Source organism: Monodelphis domestica, chromosome 1 (assembly GCF_027887165.1).
Source record: "Monodelphis domestica isolate mMonDom1 chromosome 1, mMonDom1.pri, whole genome shotgun sequence".
Taxonomy (NCBI): Eukaryota; Metazoa; Chordata; class Mammalia; order Didelphimorphia; family Didelphidae; genus Monodelphis; species Monodelphis domestica.
This window is the reverse complement of record NC_077227.1, coordinates 264478728-264502974: the sequence shown is the minus strand read 5'-3', so window position 1 is coordinate 264502974 and position 24247 is coordinate 264478728. Positions and strand designations below refer to the sequence as shown.

General features: G+C 36.4%; 1 protein-coding gene and 1 pseudogene across 2 annotated transcripts in view; one reads left to right on the top strand and one right to left on the bottom strand.

The window, feature by feature from the left end:
- PELI2 (pellino E3 ubiquitin protein ligase family member 2) overlaps positions 1-15769 on the bottom strand; it is a 130447-nt gene extending 114678 nt beyond the window's left edge. The window contains exon 1 of one of the 2 annotated variants that reach the window (XM_007472936.2): positions 15107-15769. In XM_007472936.2, coding sequence (XP_007472998.2) covers positions 15107-15183 — 77 coding nt within the window. In that variant the 5' untranslated portion in view covers positions 15184-15769. The remainder of the gene's footprint in view (positions 1-15106) is intronic. The other variant, XM_056810797.1, reaches the window with a different exon arrangement.
- Positions 15182-24247, top strand: part of LOC100616895 (proteasome subunit alpha type-3-like) — a 168167-nt pseudogene continuing 159101 nt past the window's right edge.

Sequence of the window (24247 nt, the reverse complement as noted above, 5' to 3'; positions counted from 1 at the left end):
TCCGAAATTTAATTCATCTGAGCGAAGGTAACTGAAAGGCCAAAAGAACTTCTTGGTCCTTTTCGATCTTCTCTTACTTTTTCAAAACCTAAAATTACTCATGGAAAAAAAAAAATAGGTTAGCTAATCTAGCTAAGTTGCATTTGGTATCTTCTTATATTTTCAGTTCTTATTACTGAAAAATTCAACTGAGAAAATATCCGTAACTATCAAGTCAACATGCCTACCCTGCCACCTATAAAAATATTTTTGAGTGTTATCTATATACAAATTGAGGACATCTTGTTGAAAGCAGTAGCAGGAAATAAGCAGGCTTTTTTTTTTTTACTAAACAGTCTTCAACAGTGGACATCTTTACCATTTCACAACAAAACGAAAGATGTAGAAAATGTAAGATTCCATTGTGCTTTCTCTTTGTTGATTACCAAAAAAAAAAAGAAAGCATTTGATTCAATAGAGTAAAAGGTCATCTTGTGGGCTCTTTTGCTAGATGTCTCCCCTCCATATATACAAATCTTTCAGGATTCTTAGCAAGATATCTCATCATAAACATCAGGTGAGGAATAAAACAGGGATATGTACAGCTCATTAAAAGTATTCTCCACTTTGATGGAAATTTAGCACTGCAGCCAAAATGAAGAAAGATTCCCTACATATAATTGAGTATAATGAGGTGCTAGAGATGCTCCATTTGTGGTTAAAATTAGGCTAATTGTATCAAGTCCCTGAAAACTGAAGAGGCTCCTGGAAAGTTCAAGCTGACCCTCCATATAGCAAAGGCCATCTGCACAAAGGACAAAGAATGGCTACTGCCCGACTAACAATGTGCATTTGGATGAACCCTTGAGAAAAAGCAAAACTTTATTGACCTCAACCCTTCTAAGAAAGCAAAGGCCCATTTTTTTAAATCCAACATTTTACTAATGTTTGCTATTGATTTGTAATATAAGAGTTTATCCCAAAATTTAAAAGTGAATAAAAAATACTTGTTGACTGACTGGTAATGGAAACATGCATGCTGAATATGAAGACACTAATAAAAAACCAAGAGGAACTCGAAATAACAGAAGTACAAGATGTCATCAAGGACTTGTATAAGGTAGCACAGACTTGGAGTAAGGAAGACTTGAGTTCAAATCTTACCTCAAATCTTTACTAGCTGTATGACCATGAGCAAGTCATTTAACTTTTGGCCTCAGTTTTCTCATCTATAAAATGGGGAATACAATAATTCCTACTTCTCAGCATTGCTATGAGGACCAAATGAGATAACATGTAAAATGCTTTTCAAGTCTTAAAACATGATATAGATGCAAGCTATTTTGATATAAGGAAAAAAGGATGGGTTGGTCATAGGGTGTGGGCCAGGAATAACGGGTAGACTTCCTAAGTGCTCCCTCAGGGTCCTTTTGTCAGAAATTAAGGAAAGTTTCCATCATATTCAGTGGACCCCTGTGGTGAACTTATGGGAGTCAATAGTTGCACATAATAGGCAGATACAGATGGGTTTCAATCTGTATCTTGGAGGGAAATTCCGAAATGGAAAAAAATAATAGATCTATTTGAGTAGATGAGTATATACCATTTTCAGTTATCAAAGACAATGAAGTTAACATCCCTGATTAGCTTAAATAACATTTCCAGCTAAAAAAATCTAAAGTATAGTTCCCAATCTTTGCATATAAAAGTTACTGTCATAACAAAGATTAGCATCTTTTTCCTACTGCCAGGGAGGGGAAAAATATTTGAAAAAAACATTTTAATAGCAGTTCATAGGCAGATAGTCATTACAAAACTGTAATTTAATTTAAGTCTTGCTAATATGTATAAGCCACTCAAATTTCACCCTTGGGTACTTTATTACATTATCAGAACTTTCTGATTGAATTATATTTTACAGTCCTATTTTTGACCCAATCAGCATTTATTGCTGTTTTTTGAAAAGCTCTATTTTACTTCTAGTGATTTCTCCATCTTTAATTTTTGTTTGTTTTTTTATTCCTTCTCATTTAAAAACAACTGTTCATAGTGGACTCATGGTTTCTTACAGTCTCCTTTTTGTTTTTCTTCGTATAGAGATATGCTCACAGTTGTTAATGTTTGCCAAGTTCACTAAAGTGAAAAAAAATCATTGTTTTTTTTTTAAGCCTGGCATTGTTCTACCTTCCAGAGTATACAAAAATGTTCATATTGAAAGAGGTGTAGGAAATTGTATTATATAAAGCTAAGTATGCCAGGAAGGGTCAATGAGATGAGTTCTTCTAAAGCTTTAGAATTGAAATCTAAAACAATTTAACACTTAGCAGATACAAGACACCACTCCTGGCCTGTTATTTTATCTCTTTAGTTAATCCAAGAAAGCACGGGTCATCTTTAAGCCAATTTTATCAAGTTCTCTGTTGGTAAAAAGAAAATTGTGAAGGGCTTTTCCTTAATCAATACTAATTGGAAGATCAAAAGTCAGGAAAGAATAAATCAACAAATAGTGTTATTAGCACCTTGAGAATTTAAGACATTTACTTCAGAGGAAAATTGCTTTAAAGGCCCCTCTTTCCAGACTAAACTAGAAAAACAAAAAAGTCCCAAGCTTTATAAGTGTGCTTGTCACTAATGAGGTAAGATAATATTCTTCTAGAGAGAAATTCAATGGGTCCACATAACAGCTGTTCTCCTCTGCACAATTTTTAAAAAATAATTAATTGAAATGAGTAATGTCTTCAAAATGTTTGGAGGGTTCAGTTTTAGCAGAAAAAGCTCCACTATTTACACCTCAAGCATGTCATTCTTACTACTTGTTTCCTTATGTAAGCACCAAAAAAGAACTAGAATCTGCTAGGGCTTCTTTAATGTGATTGTAAAGAGGTTTCTTTATGACTACCAACCTCCACTCATTTAAAATGGATTTTACATATTGTGGGCAATGTTAAAGTTCAAATAGACATAAGCGGCCAGACTGATCAATAGAACTGAAGAACTGACCAGGAGAATGTTTGTTATACCTGCTAGGAACAGTCTGTCAAAAGTAAGCAGAGGAAATCAAGACTGAAGCTGGACAGCAAACAACACAATCAGGAAAATCCAGGGTATTAAAAAAAAAAAAACACTTTACACACACACACTCACACTCAATTATGAGAATGATCAACAGGTATCCTAAACTTTTTGTAAAATAATAGAAAGTCTATTCAGTGGAAAATTTAAATTAGCGAAGAAATTTGCACAACCACCTAATCAAACGCTGTGAAAGACAAAGTGGGGTCAATTCTGATTCCACATGTGCAAAGAGCTTAACACCTATTGTAGAAAGACACGCCTGCTCTATTTTAAAGAAAGATTTAGAAATAGAAGCTAACTGTGTCTTAAGTATAAGAATTTTTTTATCAAAAATCCTTCTGATGTATCTGCTTAAACACACCAAAATACCCATCTGTCCTAGACTATTAGACTCAAGTTAGAAAACAAACTGGTAGGAAAATAACTAATCACTAAATGATAGAACCAGCAACAGTGAAAAAGATGACTCAGCTTAAATAGTATTTATTTGGGGCAGGGAATAAAAGATAATTTTAGTAATTTTTAAATGGAAAAGAAAAACCTTAGCAAAAACAAATAATTCAACCTATACTGAATATATTATGGAATGTTAATATAATTTAATATTACAATGTTTTAAAATAGCATATGAAAAGCAGAAGATAAAATATAGAAAGATCAAAATTCTTATGTGCATATATATATATATATATTATGTACTAGAAAATGAGTCAGTCAATTAACATTGATTCCATACATACTGTGTGTGTGTGAGAAAAAGAGAAAGAGAAAGAGAGAGAGAGAGAGAGAGAGAGAGAGAGAGAGAGAGAGAGAGAGAGAGAGAGAGAGAGAGAGAGAGAGAGAGAGAGAGAAGGGGTGACATGAGAGAAGAAAGAAAGGGATTAGGAGGAAGAAAAACTATATAGAACAAAAGCATTTTCTTCATTTGGTTTGGCTATTAATTCATTTGGTTCTACTTTTTTTAAATGCTATACAAAAACCATATAGGAGACTGGGTCTTTTATTTCATTTGTGCATTTTTATTCCCTTAACATGCTTATAAATTTTAAAAGTTTAAGGTTCATTCCAAAAGAAGATTTACCATGGGGCAGTTAGGTGGCTCAGTAGATTGAGAGTCAAGTCTAGTGACCAGAGGTCACTGGGTTCAAATGGGGTCTCAGACACTTCCAAGTGTAAAGTCACTTGAACCCCATTATCTAGCCCTTACCATTCTTTTGCCTTGCAGCCAATTCTTAGTATTGATTCTAAGAGGAAAGATAAGGATGAAAAAAAGGAAGAAGATTTACCATGAAACAGAGTTGTACTTTAGTAAATCATATAACTGCACCTTTTATGACAGTCTACAATTCTTAAGCCAAATTAAAGACCAAGGAACACTAAACTACTAATCAAAGATATTCAGTGTTTGGCACTAAGATTTTGTTCTCAAAATAAGTCACCTAATAATCACTTTTGTCACCAGAAGAGTATGTTATGCCTTTTATATAAAAATTTTATTTTATAAAATTCTACCCAATGCTTTTGTATAATTGAAAATTTGTTACCCTAAAAAAAAGAACTACATTTCCCAGGAGCCCACTGACTTCCTGTCATTATGTATTAGGCAAGGATGTGAAGGGTCCCATCTCTTTTTGGCCCTGTCAGGGAGCATGGTGGTGGTGAGCGGGGATTTTGAAATGGCTAATCAGCCATGGGCACATGGTCATTATTTTGTATCTTCTTTATTCCTTGATTTCTAATGGGATTTATTAATTTATTAATCTAAAGGATTTATAAATTCCTTAAAAATATAACATTTTGATTACTGACATTAATTTTACACTTTATACTACATAGGACATAATAAGCAGAATTCCATATAATATTAATCTATTAGATTGCAAAGCTACTGTAGATACATCAATGAAATACTCAACAGCAGGCTTACTGCTAATGAAAGTAAACATAGAAGGAAGTTTTAAATATCTCCATCCATATTTCCTACTCTCAATACTTCCCACAATCCCATTTTTGAGAAACAAGAAATAATTTCAAGTTTTATACTTCCAAAATAATTAGCACTGTTAAAAGAGAAACAGACTGAAGCTGGAAGTTATACATTTATTTTTCTATTCCATAGATACAAAGTTATGGACAAATTTCCCAAAGAACTTAGAACATAGTCCCTCTTTTCCTTGCTCTTCTTTTCCCCATCCATATTTGGACCATATTCAAACTATTCTTCATATCATCATTACAGAGCACAAATTAGAATAGAATTTGTGATAAGCAAATAATTTTCATAAACATCTTCTTTTTACAAAAATTAAAAAGAACTTTTTTAAGCCATATGAATACATAAAATATGTCCAATAATCCCAGAAAAATAGGCTAGATCTTTGTTATGATAGCCACATTATGGCTATTCCCATAGAATCTATATTATAAAAAGGTCTCTTTGTAAATGAGTATCTTTGCAAATTGAATTTTGCCCTATAACCAATATATTGTACTCATTATAGATACTTGAGACTGTAAATCATAGCTATTATTAATATTTTCTGTTTATAAAATAACAGAATTTATACTCTTCAGAGCTTTTTCATATACTCATTTGCACAAAGGAGGCACTCATTTGATCCACATAAGAATCGAGTGGAGGAGGGATGTTAAAGGTCATCTAGTGCAACCTCAACCCTCTATAAACTTTCCAAGAAGTTATTAAGTCTCCACTAAACACCTCTCAAGATGAGGAACTTGTCAAAAGTATTTCAATTGTATCTTTAGTCAGCACTGTTAGAATTCCTCAAGATAAAGAATAATTTTTCCATATATTGAGATGAAATCTGCCTTCAGTCTATTGGTTTTAGTTTACAGAGAGATAGAAATTTTTATGGGCTCAAATAATCAACTTCAAAAAATATAAGAGGGGGAAGAATGAATTTTAAAAATCGTTCCACTTAAAAACAACAACAACAAAAACACTGGGGATTTAACAAGCTCACAACCCATCCATGTTCACCTCACTTAGACATGGCCTTTATATGAATTCCAACTCCAACTTCTCCCTGATTGACTCACCAACTAGCCAAAGGTATCCTTCAAATCTCCTTCCCCCTCCCCCATTCCAGCATCCCTCCCTCTCAAGGTTGAATTCCCCAGGGCTGAATTCTCTCATTAGAATGTAAATTCCTGGAGGATAGGGACTATCAGGTTTGTATTAATATGCCTAGCCTTCAGCAAAGTGCCAAGCAATTATTAAGTGCTTATCTACCTATACTAAGCAATGCAATGTCTAAAACAAAGGAAGTGATATGCATTCTATACTCAATCCTGGTCAGACCACATCTGAAGTGTTGAATTCAGTTCTAGGCACCACTTCCAATTTAGGAAGTGATAACTGATTGTGATATATGTGATAATCTCAAGATTTGTAATCTTGAAAGAACATCCAGAAGACAGCAACCAGGATAGTGAACAGCCTCAAATCATGCCAGAAGTTTCAATTGAAGGAAATGGGTATGTTCACCCTGAAGAAAGGAAGTCTTCAAAGAAAAGGGATTTAACTTGTTCTTTTTTTTTTTTTTTTGGACCCAGGGGATTTTAAGTAGGATCAATGGGTGAAAATTGTGAAAAGGAAAAACGTACACTGAATGTGAGGAAAAACTTTCTAATAATTAAAGTTAGCCAAAAGTGAAATGACCTTGAGTGCTAGTATGTTCCCTTTAAACAAAAATCAAATGATCACATGTTGAGGATGTTATAAAGGAGAATTTTATTCAGATATTGGATATGATGAACTCTGAGGTCCCTTTCATTTCTGTTCTATGATTCTGTGAAAATTGATTCCTAGAAACCAGTGATTTTTCACTTGCTGAGTTTCAAATCCCAATGTTAACAATTTATCCTGACATTTTCATTTAGTTCATCTGACAGAATCTAAGAACTAAAACCAATTAATAAATTCACCAGTTTATTTTCTTTTTCCTCAGGACATTGGCAAAATTTCCTCTAAGAGCAAAAATTCTTCACCTTTCTGATTAACTATGTTAAAATAAAATATTACGCCTCTCTGAATATTACACATCTCAGAATATTTGTTAACAAAATCTTTTACAGGATGACTTTATAGGATATCAAAAATTTGGGATTCCATTTGTAGTCTTTTGTCGTCTTAGCAGATGAAGGTTCCATAATATTTGTTACCTTTCATTTCAGCTTGTATGTCAGCATTGATTATAAAAGATCAAGAGAAATCTTAGTTTCCACATCTACAAAATGAGAATATTTCAACTACCTACTTCATAGGGTTGTGAGGAAAGTGCTTTATAAATTTTAAAGTTTCACACAGAGGTCCAGAGAACATAAGGGAAAGGTAGAATATGCCTCTGGCAATAATCAGAAGTGGGAAGACTCCGGGAATGGAACATCATTGCCAGAACCCTTGATTGTAGAACTGGGGGGAGAGCATACTTTGAGCACAGTCATACCAAAAGAGGCATAAATGAGGAAAGAATCCAGAAAATTATGAAGACCAAATAGACTAAGAGTACAGGAGCGGGTGGAAACTGAACATCGCACAACAATCCAAATGGGTCAACAAAAGACATGGGAACATTATGAAGATATATTAAGGGTCAAGAGATAAAAAAGGAACTAAAAAAAAAAACAGCAGAGACTCCAAGAAAAAAATCGTTTAGCCACAAAGTCTAAAAGAGTACTTGGAAGAAATTAAACAAGAGATAAAAGATAGAACTGTGCAAGTGAAATAAGAGCTTTGGAATAAAGAACTGAAAGGAAAATGGAGAATTTAAGACAGAAGATGGAAAGTCTTATACAAGCAATGGCATCCATTTAAATAGACCAATAGAAGTCATTAACTACAGAAACTATAAAACTATTAGAACATTACAACTTTCCCCATCACAGTTTTATATCAAGGTCAGCAAAAGAAATTAAAAGGGAATTTGGGGGAAGTTCTGCACAAACCATAGACAACAGGGAAAGCCAGCAGACAAACCAGAAAAAGTTTAAGACTCAGAAATGCATAAAATATATGTAAAGTATAAAATATCAGCATATTTTATCTTTTAATGCCAAAAATATACACAATTTCTTTTGCAAAAAGAATACAAAAACCAACAGATTTGTATCATCTAAAAAAGCTAGAAATGTAAAGATAACTTCAAAAGTTTACTAACTCATAAATGCATATGAAGTACTATAAAAACAACCTATAAAAAGAAAAGCAAATTAAAACTTCTTTTCTGTTATAAATGGAGGGCCCAAAAGCTTTACTTGGATTTTTCAGATAGCAAAAGTGCTGCACCCCTAATTGGATAATGTCAAAAAGATAGCTGTATGTATAAAAACTAGATCAAATATAAAAAATGACTGACCTGGAAAATAAAGCAAGGAAAGATAATTTAAATATCACCATCCTTGAAAATAATAGCAAAAAAAGCCTAAGATACAGTAGTTCCAGAAATCATAAATTAAAACTACCTAGATTTACTAAAATCAGAAAGCAAAATAAAATAGGAAGAATCCACCAGACACCTCCTGAAAGAAACCCCAAATGTCATGGTTGCAAACAGTGACAAAGAAACTTTTACATAGTACAAATAAGACTGAATACTATATGTGCAATAAAAAATAACTAAAGAGATTACTTCAGAGAAACCTGCAAGTTTGGCGAATTGCTACAGAATGAAGTGAGTAGATCTAGAACAATTTATATCCTGATTACAATATTATAAAGGACACTGAAAGATTTAAGAATTTTAATCAATGCATTAAACAATCATGACTTCAGAAGACTAATGATTTCATTCTCTTAACAGAGACCGGATGAAGTTATGGCAGGGGAAGGAATCAGGAGACAGGGAGAAATTAAGGGAGAGGTAAAGGCAGACAAGTGGTGAAGTGGAATACAGTGCCAAGTCTGGAATCAGGAATACGTCTTCCTGAATTTTACTCTGGCCTCAGATACTTCCTAGCTGAGTGACCCTGAGCAAGTCGCTTAAACTTGTCTGCCTCAATTTCCTCATCATGTAAAATGAACTGGAGCAGAAAATTGGGGCAAAAGTTTTATAGGCAGCCTATAAAATAGAGGTCTCATATCTAAGACATTTAGAGAACTTTGCCAAATTTATACGAATAACAGCTCTCCCCCAATTGGTAAATGGGTAAAAGATATGAATGGACAATTTTCCAATGAGGAAACTAAAAAGTCTTATATAGGTATATGAAAAAATGCTCTAAATCACTACTGATTAGAGAAATGAAAACCAAAACAATTCTGAGATATCACTTCACACCCATCAGACTGGCTTAAAATGACAAAAGGGCAAAATGCCAAATGTTGAAGGAGATGTGGGAAAACAGACACATTAATGTACTACTGGTGGAGCTGTGAACTGATCCAAACATTCTAAAGAGCAATTTGGAATTATACCTAGAATTCTGAAACTGGGTATATCCTTGGAATTAGCAATACTATTACTGGATCTGTTATTCCCAAGGAGATCAGAGAAAGAAGAAAAGAACCCATATGTTCCAAAATATTTATAGCAGCTCTCTTTGAAGTGGCAAAGAACTGGAAACTGAAGGGATGCCCATCAATTGGGAAATACCTGAACAAATTGTGGTATATGACTGTGATGGAATACTACTGCTCCATAAGAAATGATGAACAGACTTGATTAAAAAAAAAAACACTTGGAAAGAACTACACAAGATAATGAACAAGTGAAATGAGTAGAATCAAGAGAGCAGTATGCACAGCCACAGAATTAATTCTGCAAGAATAAACTGTAAATGTTACCTCCAGAAAGTGAACAGAAAAGTGAAATATGAAAGACTTAATTGATATGTACATGTTGGCTGCTGGAAGATACCTTTTGTGATACAGAGAGGGTGGGAAAGGACAGCGACATTAGTGATCCTGCTTAATTTTGTAGATATGAAGAAAAGTAAGATAACCATATAGGAGATGTGTGATTTCATTTGTGTACTATCTTTTTCTTGGTATGTAGAAATGCTTATTTTGTTGGTTTTGTAAAATTTGAAATACAATTTTTAATTAAAAATAAAATAAAATAATATGGGCTGGAAAAGAAATTGAAATTAATAAAATTAATTGGAGAAGGAAATGGCAAACTACTCCAGTATCTTTGCCAAGTACAACCCCGATGGGGTCTCAAGGAGTCAGACCCTACTGAAAAACCACAGAACAAAAAGGGAGAAATGAGTAATGGAATGATCCAAGACAAAGGAGACATGGGATTAAGAACAAAAGGATGAAGAAATAGGGGCTGGTTCAGAAGAGTTTTAAGGTATGAAACTAGGGGACAAGAGAGAACTACAAAGAGATGGCTTCAAAAAGTAGGATGAAAAGTCCTCTGTGGAGAGAGGGTGGGTGATGGGCTTTTATAAGTGTAATTTTAAGAACATAAAAAAATGAAAAATGTTAGCTTGTTAGGGAGGGGGGTTTATGAAGGAGTCTGTTTTAATTTCAACTATTCCTTGTTCTTTGAGGCACCTAATTCCATTAAATGATATTACCTCTTGGGCAACAGCTGAAAATGGGTTGGTCAGGTGTTGTCCTTAGTACTTGAAGAGAATCAAACTGGTATCACAGGTGTGGTCTTCGGACTCATGAATAAATTGGATTTAAATGAGGCAGAATTACATAGTGTTATCATCCTCACTCTCTCTTCCAGAGTTATCTATTTAGCTCTAGTGGCAAGATAAAGGTCAAAATGACTGGTGATGGCTGGGGGATGTTGTGGATTAGTGACTTTGAATAGCTAACCAAACTCTAAGCACTCCACACTGCTCATTTTAGCAGCCTTTTGTGCCCCTTCAAACATAGTTTTCATTAGCCCCTACCAGTAGGGGAAGTGTCCAAATACCTGGAATAGATAGTCTTCTAACTCAATATCACTAGCTGTATGACCCTGGGAAAGTCACTTCCCTCCTCCCCCTTACCTACCCCTTACCATTCCACTGCCTTAGAACCAATACACAGAATTGTTTCTAAGATGGAAAGTGAGGGTTTAAAAAAAAAGAAGCAAAAGAACATAAAATCACGTGCATTAAAAGAATTAAGAGTTTTGAAAGTTCAAAATTACTAACAATTTTTTAAGGCTCAGCCATAACTTAGTCAACAATAAAAATTCAATTCAACTTAATGCAGAAAACATGTTGAGAGCTACTGTATTCAAAGCATTGTTACACACTGGGAATTATTAAGGAGGTGGGGGGAGGTCCTTACCCTTATCCTCAAGGTGCTAACATTCTTTTAGGTAGACCTAACTTATGCTATATGTAAATACAGTGCAAGGTAGAGAATGACCAGCAAGAGAGGTCAAAATGTTCCAGGTAAATTTAAGAGCAAAACACAAACTGTAAAGATAAGTACTTGGCAGAAGACAAAGGTAAAATGGACTCCAAAGATTCCAAAAGATAGAGATGAAGGAAAAGAAAGTATATTCACTGAATTGGGAAGTTGGGAGTAGGGAAGAGGATCTTCCTACAAAAATGGCAGAAAAATGCCATTCTTGAGTTTGAGGGGCAGCTACCAGTCCAATTTGGTACATACATGCAGGAGAGTACTTTGAGATATTGTTGAAAAGGTAGAATGAAGCCATATTGGAGCAGGTTTTATTGCTTTAAATATCAAGCTAAGGGATGTACATTTTATCCTGAAGATGATAGGGATTCTGAGTCTTTTAAAAAAGGAAGTAATATGAGACATGCCACAGGAAGTGGGTTGGTTTTCTTTGGGCAACTGAAAAGAGATCTTTATTTTCTTAATGAACAAATACATAAAGTGAAAAGGATTTTCAATTTGTTCTGTTTTCACCAAAAAGGCAGTACTATGACCAAAGTGTGGGAATTACTAGAACTTAAATTTAGATTAGGAAGTAAGTACTAATATGTGCCAAGCACTGTATTATCTCATTTGAACTCAAAAAAAACACTGGTAGGTAGATGGTAGTATCCTTATTTTGTAGTTGCAGAAATTAAGGCAGACTTTAAATGACATGCTGTATTATATTTTTTCATTGCTTCTGGTCATTACCTTGTACACAATGCCAATACATGTTCTGATAATATAAACAAATAACCAATGGGCAGCCTATTTGAGTATTAAACATACCATACCACACAAAATAAAATCTTCTTCATATAAATACTTCATGTTTCTTTTAAACATTTCATCATTTCCTCAACCACAACAACAAAAAAAACATTTTTAAAGAATTCTGAAAAATATTTCCCAAGAGGTTAAGTTAAGCTTACTTTGAAAGCAGTCATATAAATATTACTAACCACCACTAAAATGCATTAAGTGGTTCAAAATCAGGATTTCATGCTTCCTTATCATTTTCCATATTTCTACCATTCACAGCATTTTTAATGCAATTAATCTTTTGCAATAAAGGAAAATACTCATCTTGAAAATTTAACTGTCTAAAAATGGTTATTATTAACAACATTCCAAGAACAAGAGGTGGAAAAAGTAAGGACTTGAAAATATTGAGTTGTAACTTGTCTAGAAACCCATCATATATGTTTCTCTCATTTAAGTTCTGATGTTTTTGTAAAAAAAATTGTATTTTAAGCAATGCTTTAAAAAGCTCAGCTACAAAATGAAGATTGCATACAGAAAGCAAGGGTCATCTCTGAATATGAAGTAAGTAGTTGTCTAAACATGATAAAGTTTCACATAACTTCAAAACCTCAATTTTCTCAAATGTAAAACAGATCTAATAATGTCTGCTACTTCTCTCACATGGATACAGTGAGGATCAAATAAGATAATATAGAGCTCAGCAAATCTTAATGCATATAGACATATTACTTCTGTAGAGTAATTGAACTTTTTTGATATTCAAATCAGAAGTCTAATATTTTGATGTATCTTTTCCTCACCAGTATCTAGGATGTCCTAAAAAAATGTTTCCTCTTTCATACTATTTTAACTGAAAAAGAAAACTCAGAACTCTATATCCAAATAAGAATATAAACATTCCCACTCTTAGAACCTAACCCAAATTCTATTTTTTCCAAATTGAAATTATCTTTTCTCTCCCAAAATAACCCCCTGTAACCTACAGCCCTTTAATAAGGATAAATAATGGCAACAAATAAATAAATGATGAGAAATGTCACAAGAAAACAGTGAATAGATAAAATGAAGTCTCTAATTGCTGCAGTTTAATATTATAGATAATTATTATAAATATTCGAAACGTGGTCTTCACGGGGAGAGAACAGAACTCTGTCAGCATCTTTGATGCCTACCAGTCTTGAGAACTGTCTCTCCCTGGCTAAGGGGGAGAATCCCTTTCGGGAGAGACAGCCTTTCCCAAGATGCAACTCTAGTGTCAAAGAACACAACCAACCTTCCACTCAGGAGACCGACCCTGTCTAGGACCCCACAAATCAAGACGGAGACCATTCCTGACTCCTGAAACCAGAGCACTAGTGAACTCCAATGGGAAGAAGTTCACAGGGCAGGACAACGGGTTTGCTTCAGACAGTTCACCACGGGGCCTTCTTCAGACTGTAGCCACTCCCGTCAACATAATATAAAAAAGTAATTGCCTGCTGCTTCCCAACTTGAGTTGCAAATTAGTACTAGTCCTAAAAAGTCTCAGCATCTGTCTAAGCCAACTAAATTTAAAAACAAACAAACAAACAAACAAAAACACCATCATTGCAGAGAGGATGACAGTGCTGAGTCCACCAGCTCCAAAGGAAAAAAAAAACCAAAGGCTTCGTTTTCTCTTGGGAACACGAATCCTGCCCCTCCCCCCACAGCCCCTCCCAAAGCCGTTCCTCCAATTACCCTCAATATACCGCATACACTCTACTTCCCCGACCGCGGATCTGGGATATGCATAAAAGGGACTTCATCTCCCAACCCCCACCAAAGTTACATCACGACTTATCTACTAATCCTCCAGCCCTAGAACCTGGTCCTCTAGATTCACCGTAACCTTATTCCGAACTGCCCGCACCGCCCCCCGCCTCCAAGACACATAGTTACTAATCCTCTAGCCCTTGAACCTCGTCCTCCAGCAAGTCACAGTAACCTCATTCAGTCACAGCCTCCCCACATCCCTCTACATCGTTACAATTCGTCCAACCATGTACCTGATCCTTTAGCGATTCACAGTAACTTTATCCCACCCTCCCCCTCCGAAACATCCTCACTTGAACTTCCCCAGACTTCTCCATTCCAAAGAAGAGGAGAAAGACGAGTGGAGGAAAAGGAGGGGAGAAGTGGGAGAAGTGGAAGAAGGGGGGAAAAGGAAGGAGGGCTGAAAGGAGGAGGGGAAAAGAAGGAGGAAGAGTAGGAGAAAGCCGAGGGGGAAAGAAATACGAAGCGGGGTAGGGGAAAAAGAGGAAGGAAAAGGGGGAAAGACGAATGAGGAAGGAGGAAAGGAAAAGAAAAGAGGAAGAAGAGCTAGAGGAGGGAGAAATTTTAGGTTCCGAAATTAGATGGAGAAGCAGCAGCTCCCGCTCCCCCTCCCCCAACCCCTCACTCCAACAGCGGTCCGAGAGGCCCAGGAACAAGGTATAAGTTCCCACACCACTTCCTTCTCCCCGCAACACCCACTTTCCGGAGCTTGGAAAGAGGCTCCCACGAATGTAACACACATATACACACCGGTATCTTTTACCTTTCCTTCTTGCCCCACAATGGCCCCAGCTGTCCTATCTGCCACAAGAAGCCTTTCCCGACCCCCTCCTCGGCCCCCTAATTCTCGTTCCTCCCCCTCGGTGGGTCTCTCTACTCCCTCCTGCATGCAGCTCATTTGCACGCAGTTGCCTGCACTCCGTCTGCTCCTTGGACTGGGAGCAACCGGAGGGCAGATAGTCTTCTGGCTTTCTTTGTATCCCTAGTGCTCAGCACAGAGCTCAGCATTCAGCAGGCGCTAAATAAATACCTCTGGCCGACCGACTAACACTACCTCCCACGGGGATCGCCGGGTGGGAGTGAGGGGGGGTAGACCCCGACCTCCCCGTCCTGGGGCGTTCAGGAACCCTCACTCACCCCAGCACCACGAGCTCCCCGTATTTCCGCGGCTCTTTGCCGGGAGCGCATGGGTCCTCCGGGCCGGGGGCAAACATGGAACCGCGGTCGGCTCCCTCCTCGTCCTCCTGGTCTTCGTCCTCTGCGGGCTCCAGCGGCTCCGGCCCCGCGGGAGCCGCAGCCTCCTCCTCCGCGATCCCCGCCGGATCCGCGCCGCGGCTACAATCCCATACGGAGAAGGGGACCAGGGAACTGGGGAAGGGGACGGCGGCGAGGGGGCCGCGGGGCGGCCAGTCCCCAAGCGGCTCCGTCTTGACTCCCGGGCTCCCCGCCCGCACCGCTGGGACTTCGGACCAACCCCGCGCTCCTCCAGAGGCGGCCTCAACGCGAAGCCAAGCGACAGTCCTGGAGAGATGGGGCCGAGGCACTGGGACGACGAGCGACTAGTCAGCCAGAGGAGGAGCGCAGCAGAGGAGCGAAGACAGGCGGGCAGGCGGGCGAGGGAGGAGCGACCAGAGACTCGGCGGAGCCACCCCCGCCTCTGGCCAGAGGTAGCCGCTCCGAGCCCGCCCCCCGAATAAAAGTGCAACCCGGAGCGCGACTCCAAGAAGCCTGGACTCCCCCTTCCGGAGCACGTGGGGCAGCGAACGCCTCACCGGTCACCCCCAGGCCTCCCCTACCCCCACCTCGTACCCCCAAAAAAAGGAAAAAAGAAAGAAAAGGAACAGCCTCCCCTATGTGATCTCAGCATTGGAATCGTCCCCTCTGTTATGTAAACATAGAGTAAAATGGAAAGGAGGTTCTTAAAGGTACAATTCTATTTTTTTCTTATATTCTTTCTTTTCTAAACTTGGAAAACACTATCCTCTGCCTGGACTCAGGACAGACACGTGGAATTGTCTAGTACCAAACGGGTTTGGAGGGCGGGAAGAGAAAGTGCAAATTGGGGAAAAGGAGCAAAAGGGTTAAAAAGAGTTTGGATAGACCTTTAAGGAACACAGAGAACTTCAGCCCTGTTTTAAAAAAATTTTCCACAATATGGTGATACATTTAAAAGAAAACACACATATAAACACACTCCTACATAAATGAGGTGAGGACTCATGATGGATGGATGCTGGGAACATTTTGCAAAAATTTGACTCCAGATGGAGCATCATTTTGAGAGACACATAAAACACTCCCACATCATTGTACAGATCGGGCATCCCAGGTTGCTATTAGTAGGGTACCACATGGTAAAAGGGATAATAAAGAAAATTTTGCTTAAGTACCACAGGCACTTTTTCAAGTACAGTTCTTTGAAGAAAGTTAACCGTTGCACTTTTTTTGTAGATAAGACTATTTCTAGCTCTCCTATTCGGCAGATAGATGGAAGATGAATAGATAAATGATAGATAGATAGATAGATAGATAGATAGATAGATAGATAGATAGATAGATAGATAGATAGATAGATGGATAGATAATGATGATCAATAGATGATATTCAAATTGCATATTTTCTTAAATTACTATTATTGTGCCCTAAAATTATTCTAAAATAACAAAATATTGTCACAGTGACTGTTCCTTTTCCTTATTGAGTGTTATATTGTTTTTATCTTTGGATCAGTGCTTAGCCCAGTCTAGCCCATAGTAACCACTTAACAAAGACTTATTTTTTGATTGATTAACAGCTGTGGAGTTCTCAAAATGTTCTGGGAATAAGGACCATTATAGATTTTTTTTAAAATAGATTAGGGAAAGGTCATTTAGGAGCTCTTCTCTTTTTATTTCAGAAATGATCTAGAAAGTGAACCAGGTAGAATAAGGACCAAGAAATCCAAAGAAAAATATCAATACGCTCCTCTATTTCTATTCACCCAAGAATTGTACTGAAAGATAGCCAAACTTAGGGACACTGAAAGAGGGATCCTGTCAGAGAAGTCAGCAATAGCCCAAGTAAACAAACTAGAAGTCTGAGATGGTAGCCCAAGCAAGCTGCCATGAGCTGGTGGGAGGAATGGGTGAAAGAAAGGAGGAAGAAAACTATGGCAGAGACTTCTGGGAGCAGAGCCGATATGGCAGAGAAAAGCAGAAAAGCTCAGAGTTGTTATTAGAATCCTCTCCAACCAATATTAAATAAAGACACAAAACAAATATAGGAGTAAAAGAGCTAACAAGGAGACAGAGTGAAACAACTTTCAAGAAAAGAAAAACCCAAAAGGTAGGCAGAGAACATCCAGATCACAGGGATAAAGGGGAACACAGTCAGCATGGGGCTATAGCAAGGAGTATAAAGCAAGCCAAGATCAAGCCAGACCTTCCCACTCCACATCTGCTGTCTCAAGTTCAGAATCTAATCCAGCATTCAGACCCTGAGACCCTCTCTGGGCAAATTCTAAACGTGTGGTGTAATCCAGAATCCCAGCCCAGGGCAGCCTGTGCTGAAGTTCCCAGATCTGTGTGGCCTCAGAGCAAAGCCAGGAGTCCCAGTCTGGTCCTGTGGCAAGGACATAGATCCAAATTTGGAAGACCCAAAGTGGGGGTTGGGCTGGATCTTTCTGCCGAAAGCTCAGGGTAGAACACCAGGATAGGGTAATCAACTATGTGTCTAATTGGAACAAGTACACAGTAAGAACAAAAACTTACATCTAAGCCTAAGGCTAGAATTTGAGCAGTTCCTGACCTGATCAAGCTCAGAATAAGACCAAAAGCTTATAGCCAAGCTTGAGGCAAATCTTTAAGCTATAAGCATCTCAAGGGTTAATTAATTGAATCCACACTGGGAGGTGGCTCTCAGAGCTCTTAGCCATCAGGCAATCATACCATCGTGGAAGAACTGAAACTGGTAGAAACCCAGGAAAAAAAGCTAAGGGTAGCATCAAGGAAGGACTGAAATTTAAGAGGGTACCATAACCACCTAGAAAACAGAGCCTACCTATAAAAAGGTAGGGAATGAGCAAACAACAACAACAACAACAACAACAAACCACACCTAACTCTAAAGAATTTTTATGGAGACAAAGAGCAAGGTACAGACACAGAAGAAGACAGTGAAAGCAAAGCAAGCACATGCAAAGTCCAAAAGAAAAATATGGATTGGACACAGATTCTGGAAGAGCTCAAAAAAGACTTCAAAAACCAATTAAGAGAGGCAGAGGAAAAGTGGGAAAGAGCAATAAAAGCAATGCAAAACAAAATGGGCCAAATGAAAAAGGACATCCAAAAGCTGACAGAGGAAAATCAGGTCTTAAAAATCAGAATTGAGCAACTAGAAACTAATGTTTTAATGAGAAATCAAGAAACAATAAAACAAAATCAAAAGAATAATTAAAAAAAAAAACAGAAGAAAACATGAAGTTTTTTTATTGAAAAAAACAACTGACCTGGAAAATAGTTTCAGGAGAGACAATTTAAGAATTATTTGACTACCTGAAAGCCATGGGAAAATAAAGGGGAAAAAAAAAGCTTGGGCTCATGATACAAGAAATTATGAAACAAAATTGCCCATATATCCTCAAACAAGAAAATAAAATTGAAATTGGAAGATTTCACAGATCACCTCCAGAATGAAATTCTCAAATGACAACTTCCAGGAATATAATAGCTAAATTCAGGAGCCACCCACCCACCCACCCAAGCCAAGGAGAAAATACTGCAGGCACACAGAAAGAAAAAATCAAATACCACGGAGCTACAATCGGGTTCACAAAGAATCTAGCAGCTTCTACATTTAAGGATCAGAAGTCATGGAATATAATATTCAGGAAGCAAAAGATCTAGGTTTACAACCCAAAGTCACCAATCCAGGAAAACTGAGTATTATCTTTCAGGGAAAAAAAGAGTGGATATTCAAGAAGATAGAAGATTTCCAAGCATTCTTGAGGAATAAGAGAGACTTAAACAAACATTTTTGAATTCCAAACATAAGACTCAAGAGAAGCCTAAAAATATAAATAAGAAAGAAAATTTAAGGGACTCACTAAAGTCAAATTGTTTGTATTTCTACATGGAAAGAGGATATCTGTAACTCTCAACACTTACTCTTAGTAGTAGAGAAGATAGAAGGAATATACTTAGAAAGAGGGTGGGGAAATAAGCTCCTTATGATGATATGATGTATATGTAAAAGAAATGATATGTCTGTGATATATGTATGTATATGATACGATATGTAAAAAATAAAGGGGTGAAAAAGAGGATTGCAATGAGAGAAAAGGGAAGGGAGAGATAGAATGGGATAAATTATATAGCATAAAGAGGTGTGAACAATCATTATGGAGAGGAGAGGATAAGGATAATTAAGGGCAATGCTTAAACTTTACTCTCATTGACTCAGAGAGGGATAAACACATATACCCATTGGGGTACCTACAGAGAAGTAGAAAGGGAATAAGACAAGGGAAGGGGGAGGTAATTGGAAGGAGGGGCAAGTGGAGTGGTGGTGATAAAAAGTAAAACACTGGTGAGGAGGAATGGAATGAAAGGGAATAGAGCAGGATTAAAAGGGGAAAATAAGATGGAGGGCAATACACAGTTAGTAATCATAACTCAGAATATGAATGAGATCAATTCACCCATAAAACAGAAGCAGATAGCAGAGTGGTTTATAAACCAGAATCCTACTATATGCTGTTTAGACGAAACACATTTGAGGCAGGGTGACACACACACCGATTAAAGGTATAAGACTGGAGCAGAATTTATTGTGTGTCATCTAAAGTAAAAAAAGCAGGGGTAGCAATCATAATAGTAGACAAAGCTAAAGTAAAAACTGATCTGGTTAAAAGAGATAAGAAAGGAAATTACATCTTGCTAAAAGGTACTATAAACAATGAAGTAATTTCAGTACTAAACATTTATGTACCAAATGGTATAGCATCCAGATTTCTAAAGAAGAAACTAAAGGAGCTTAAGGAGAAAATAGATAATAAAACCATACTAGTCAGGGACCTCAATCTTCCCCTATCAGTACTAGATAAATAGAACTAAAAATAAATAAGAAATAAATAAGGATAGTGATGAAATATTAGAAAAATTGGAGTTAATATGTTTCTGGAGAAAATTGAACAGGGATAAAAAGGAATATAACTTCTTCTCAGTAGTACGTGGTACATATACAAAGATCAACTATGTACTAGGGTATAAAAACGTTGCAAACAAATGCAGAAAAGCAGAAATAATAAATGCAACTTTTTCAGATCATAATGTGATAAAATTAAAGTTAATAAGGTTCATGGAGAGGCAAATTTAAAATTAACTGGAAACTAAATAATCTAATTATTCAAAAGTGGTGGGCCAAGAACAAATAATAAAAACAATTCTTGATTTCATTGAAGAGAGTGACAATAAGGAAATAACAGATCAAAATCTATGGGATACAGACAAAGTAGTCCTCCAGGGAAAATGTATAGCCCTCAGTGCCTATATAAGCAAAATAGAGAGGGAAGAAATCAATGAATTGGACTTGCAACTTAAAAAATTAGAAAAAGAACAAATTAAAAATCCCCAGACAAAAACTAAATTGGAAATCCTAAAAATTAAAGGAGAAATTAATAAAAATTGAAAGTAAAAGAACTATTGAACTAAAAAAAAACACAAATACTTTGGGGGGGGGGGAACAAATAAAATAAAATACTAGTAAATATAATAAAAAAGATAAAAGAGAATCAAATTAACAATATCAAAAATGAAAAGGGTGACCTCGCCTCTATTAAAGAGGAAATTAAGACAATTATTAAGAGCTACTTTGCTCTATTATATGACAATAAATATGACTATTTAGGTGAAATGGGTGAATATTTACAAAATATAAATTGCCTAGATTAGCAAAAAAGGAAATAGAATACTTAATCCCATCTCAGAAAAAGAAATTGAACAAGCCATCAAGGAACTCCCTAAGAAAAAATCCCCAGGGCCTGATGGATTCACAAGTGAATTCTGTCAAACATTTTAAAAACTATGGCAGTGCCATGATCAAGGAGAGTTAATCACAGAGATCTGAGCAGGGTCACTTAAGACTGCCAGTGCTCTAAGGACAAACATGCTAAGGAAAGTAAAAGCCAGTATCAGGAACCAAAGAAAGCATTGTCAGTGCCAAACAGAGCCTGATTATATACTCCCAACTGAGTGCATGATAAGGGGTATATCCTGATCCTGATAGAGAATACCAAATCAATGAGGATGTGACAAAACAGAAAATATCAAGTATTATTCAGAAATATTATGGGGTCAATAATTACCAAAAATGAAAACACAGAAGAGAATAACTCCACAACATTTACAATCAGATATTCAAAGGGGGAAGGGGGGAGATGACTTTGTCACAAAAACTATGAGATACTGAAAGAAATAAAGTAAAAATAAAAATGAGATCATAAATAAAATAAGAGCACTAGAGTAAAGAATAGGATAATAGTTTAGACCAGAAAATAGAAAACATTGCCCAAGACTCCCTAAAACCCAGAATAAAGAGACCATAACAAAAGGAATTTAATGATTCTATGAAATAAGAACAAAATGGAAAGTGTCAACTTGAATTCTCTGTCCCTTGGGAACTTGCTTTAAGGGAAGTCCCAAAATAACCTTGACTTAGAATGAACAATGAACCACCAAGCATCCATTAAGTGTCCATAATAGGAATGATAGAAATGCTCAAATCCTCAATCACCCTTTTTGTCTTAGAAGTTTCCCCCATTCCCAAGAAGACCAATAACTGTGCAGAAACCATTCTTTCTGTATCCATTGTAAGTTAGGCCACTCTGTGATACCCCAGACTCTAGCTACAGCTTCTTTACCATATCTGCCAGTATCCTGTGAGTGTGTTTGCTATACTATATTCCCCCAAAAGGTATATAACTCCCCAAATTATACTATTTTGGAGAATCATCTTTGGTGGTGATTCTCTCAGAGACACTGTCCTCAGATCCCCAACATTTTGACTCTGTATGGTATTTAGTGCTTGGCTCTGAATGGTGGCCCATTATTAAGGACTTGTCTCTTTCCTGATTAAAGATTTGGTCTTATGACTATTTTAGTGGTTCTGTGTTTTTCCAATTTGACAAAAGGCTCAAAAAATATTTATTATAAAGAATAATTTACCCAAAAATATGTCATGGAATTCATTTAGAATCATAAGACTATATGAAAACCGTAAGTCTTCCCCATCCACCTGCCCTCAAAAAACCTCAATAATTTGATGCCTTATTTCAAAAAGTCATAAATTAAAACTCTCCAGATTTATGAAAACAGGAGGATAAAGTGAAAATGGGAAGGTTCCACTAAATGACTCCTGGAAAAATTCTAAGATGAAAACTCAAGAAATGTCACATAGCTTAAATTGAGAGCTTCTAGGTGAAGAAAATTTAAAAAACAAACAAACAAAAAAGTGTAACCAGTTAGAAGAAAAAAGTTGAAACACCAGAGAACCAGTCAGTATAACATAAGACAAAGAAGAAAAAAATTGAATACAATATTCCAAAAGGCAAAAGATAAAGGCTTACAGCCAACAATAATTTATCCAGTAAGACTAAGTGTAATCTTGAGGTGAAGATGCTGGAAAATGGATTTTTAATGAAATAGAAGCTTTCAAGCTTTCCAGGTGGAAAAAAACCAGAGGTGAATAGGAACTTTAAAGTGCAGAGCCCAGAAAAGTCTAGGAAGGTAAATACATCTGAACAATTTGAAGGAGCTAAAGAATAATCAAAATGCTTACTTTCTATAGCAGAAGAAACAAGTATCCCTTCAGAATGCTGATGACTTCAAGAATTGCAGGGAATTAAACAGAAGAATTAGGGATGCTTTTGTTCTGTGTTGATATCTTTTAAAAGGGAAGGGAAAGTAATACATTAAGGAAGAAATATTTAAGAAGGGTGGGAAATTTTTACTATTTCTCATAATTACAAAACAAAGAAGACACAGACACACATCTGTTTTAGTAATAAAGTAACAAGAACAATGATTTTTAAAGTACAAGGACAATACAGGAGTTGGTCATTTGGATTAGAGGACAGTTTGTAAGATGGAGTTTTGTTCAGTCATTCAGTTATGCCCAACTCTTCATGACTTTGTGAACTATAGCACACCACATCATTTTATCCTTTATTATCTCCCAAAGTTTGTTCAAGCTCATATTTGTTGTACCCTCTGTAATTCCCCTTTCCTTTTGCTGTCAATCTTTCCCCACATCAGGGTCTTTTTTAAAGTGAGTTTTGCCCTCTTATTAGGTGGTCAAAGTAGTTAAGCTTCAGCTTTCAGTGAATAGTCTATATTTATTTTTAAAATTTTTAAAAATTTGTTGAATATTTATTCCCAGCTATCTAAGCCACTCTTTCCCCTCCCCACACTATAGAAGGTATCATCTGACAGAATGATATGTCTGAATACATTGTCTTTCATGTTTCTATTTTTCAATTCATTGTCTGGAGATGAACATTCACAATTAATTCTTCCAAAGTTAATTATATAGCTACATAAAATGTTCTCTTGGTTCTATCATTTCATTCTTTATTATTTCATGTAGATTTTTCCAAGTTTTTTTTAATTAATCTGTTCACTGTTTCTTATGGTGCAGTAATATCCCATCACAATTTGTCCAGTCATTCCCAAATTGATGGACATCCCCTCAATGTCCAGTTCTTTGCCACAACAAAGAGAACTTCTATAAATATCTTGAAGCACATAGCTTCTTTCCCTTTTTATCAGATCTCTTTGGAAAACAGAAATTCAATGGTATCACTAAGATCTAAGATCTAAGTTTTATAGCTCTCTTGTTATAATTCCAAACTGTTCTCTAAAATTGTTGAATCAATTTGCAGTTCCACTAACAGTATATTAGTGTCCCAATTTTTCCATATCCCTGCCAACATTTCTCATTTTCCTTTTTTTCATTCTAGCCAATCTGATGGGTGATACATAACCTAGACTTAGGAGATATCATAAGCAAATTAGAAAAACAGGAAGCATATTACCTATCAGATTTATAGATAGGAGAAGAATTTATGAGTAAACAAGTGGTAGAGAGTATTGTGAGATGTAAAATGGACAATTTTGATTGCATTAATATAAAAGTTTTTGTAACAGATAAAACTAATATAGCCAAATCAGAGGCTTTAAAAAAGTCAATGAAGCAAAAGTAGATGCTTTTCTGGAACTCTCTTGATTTCTCCATAATCCAGC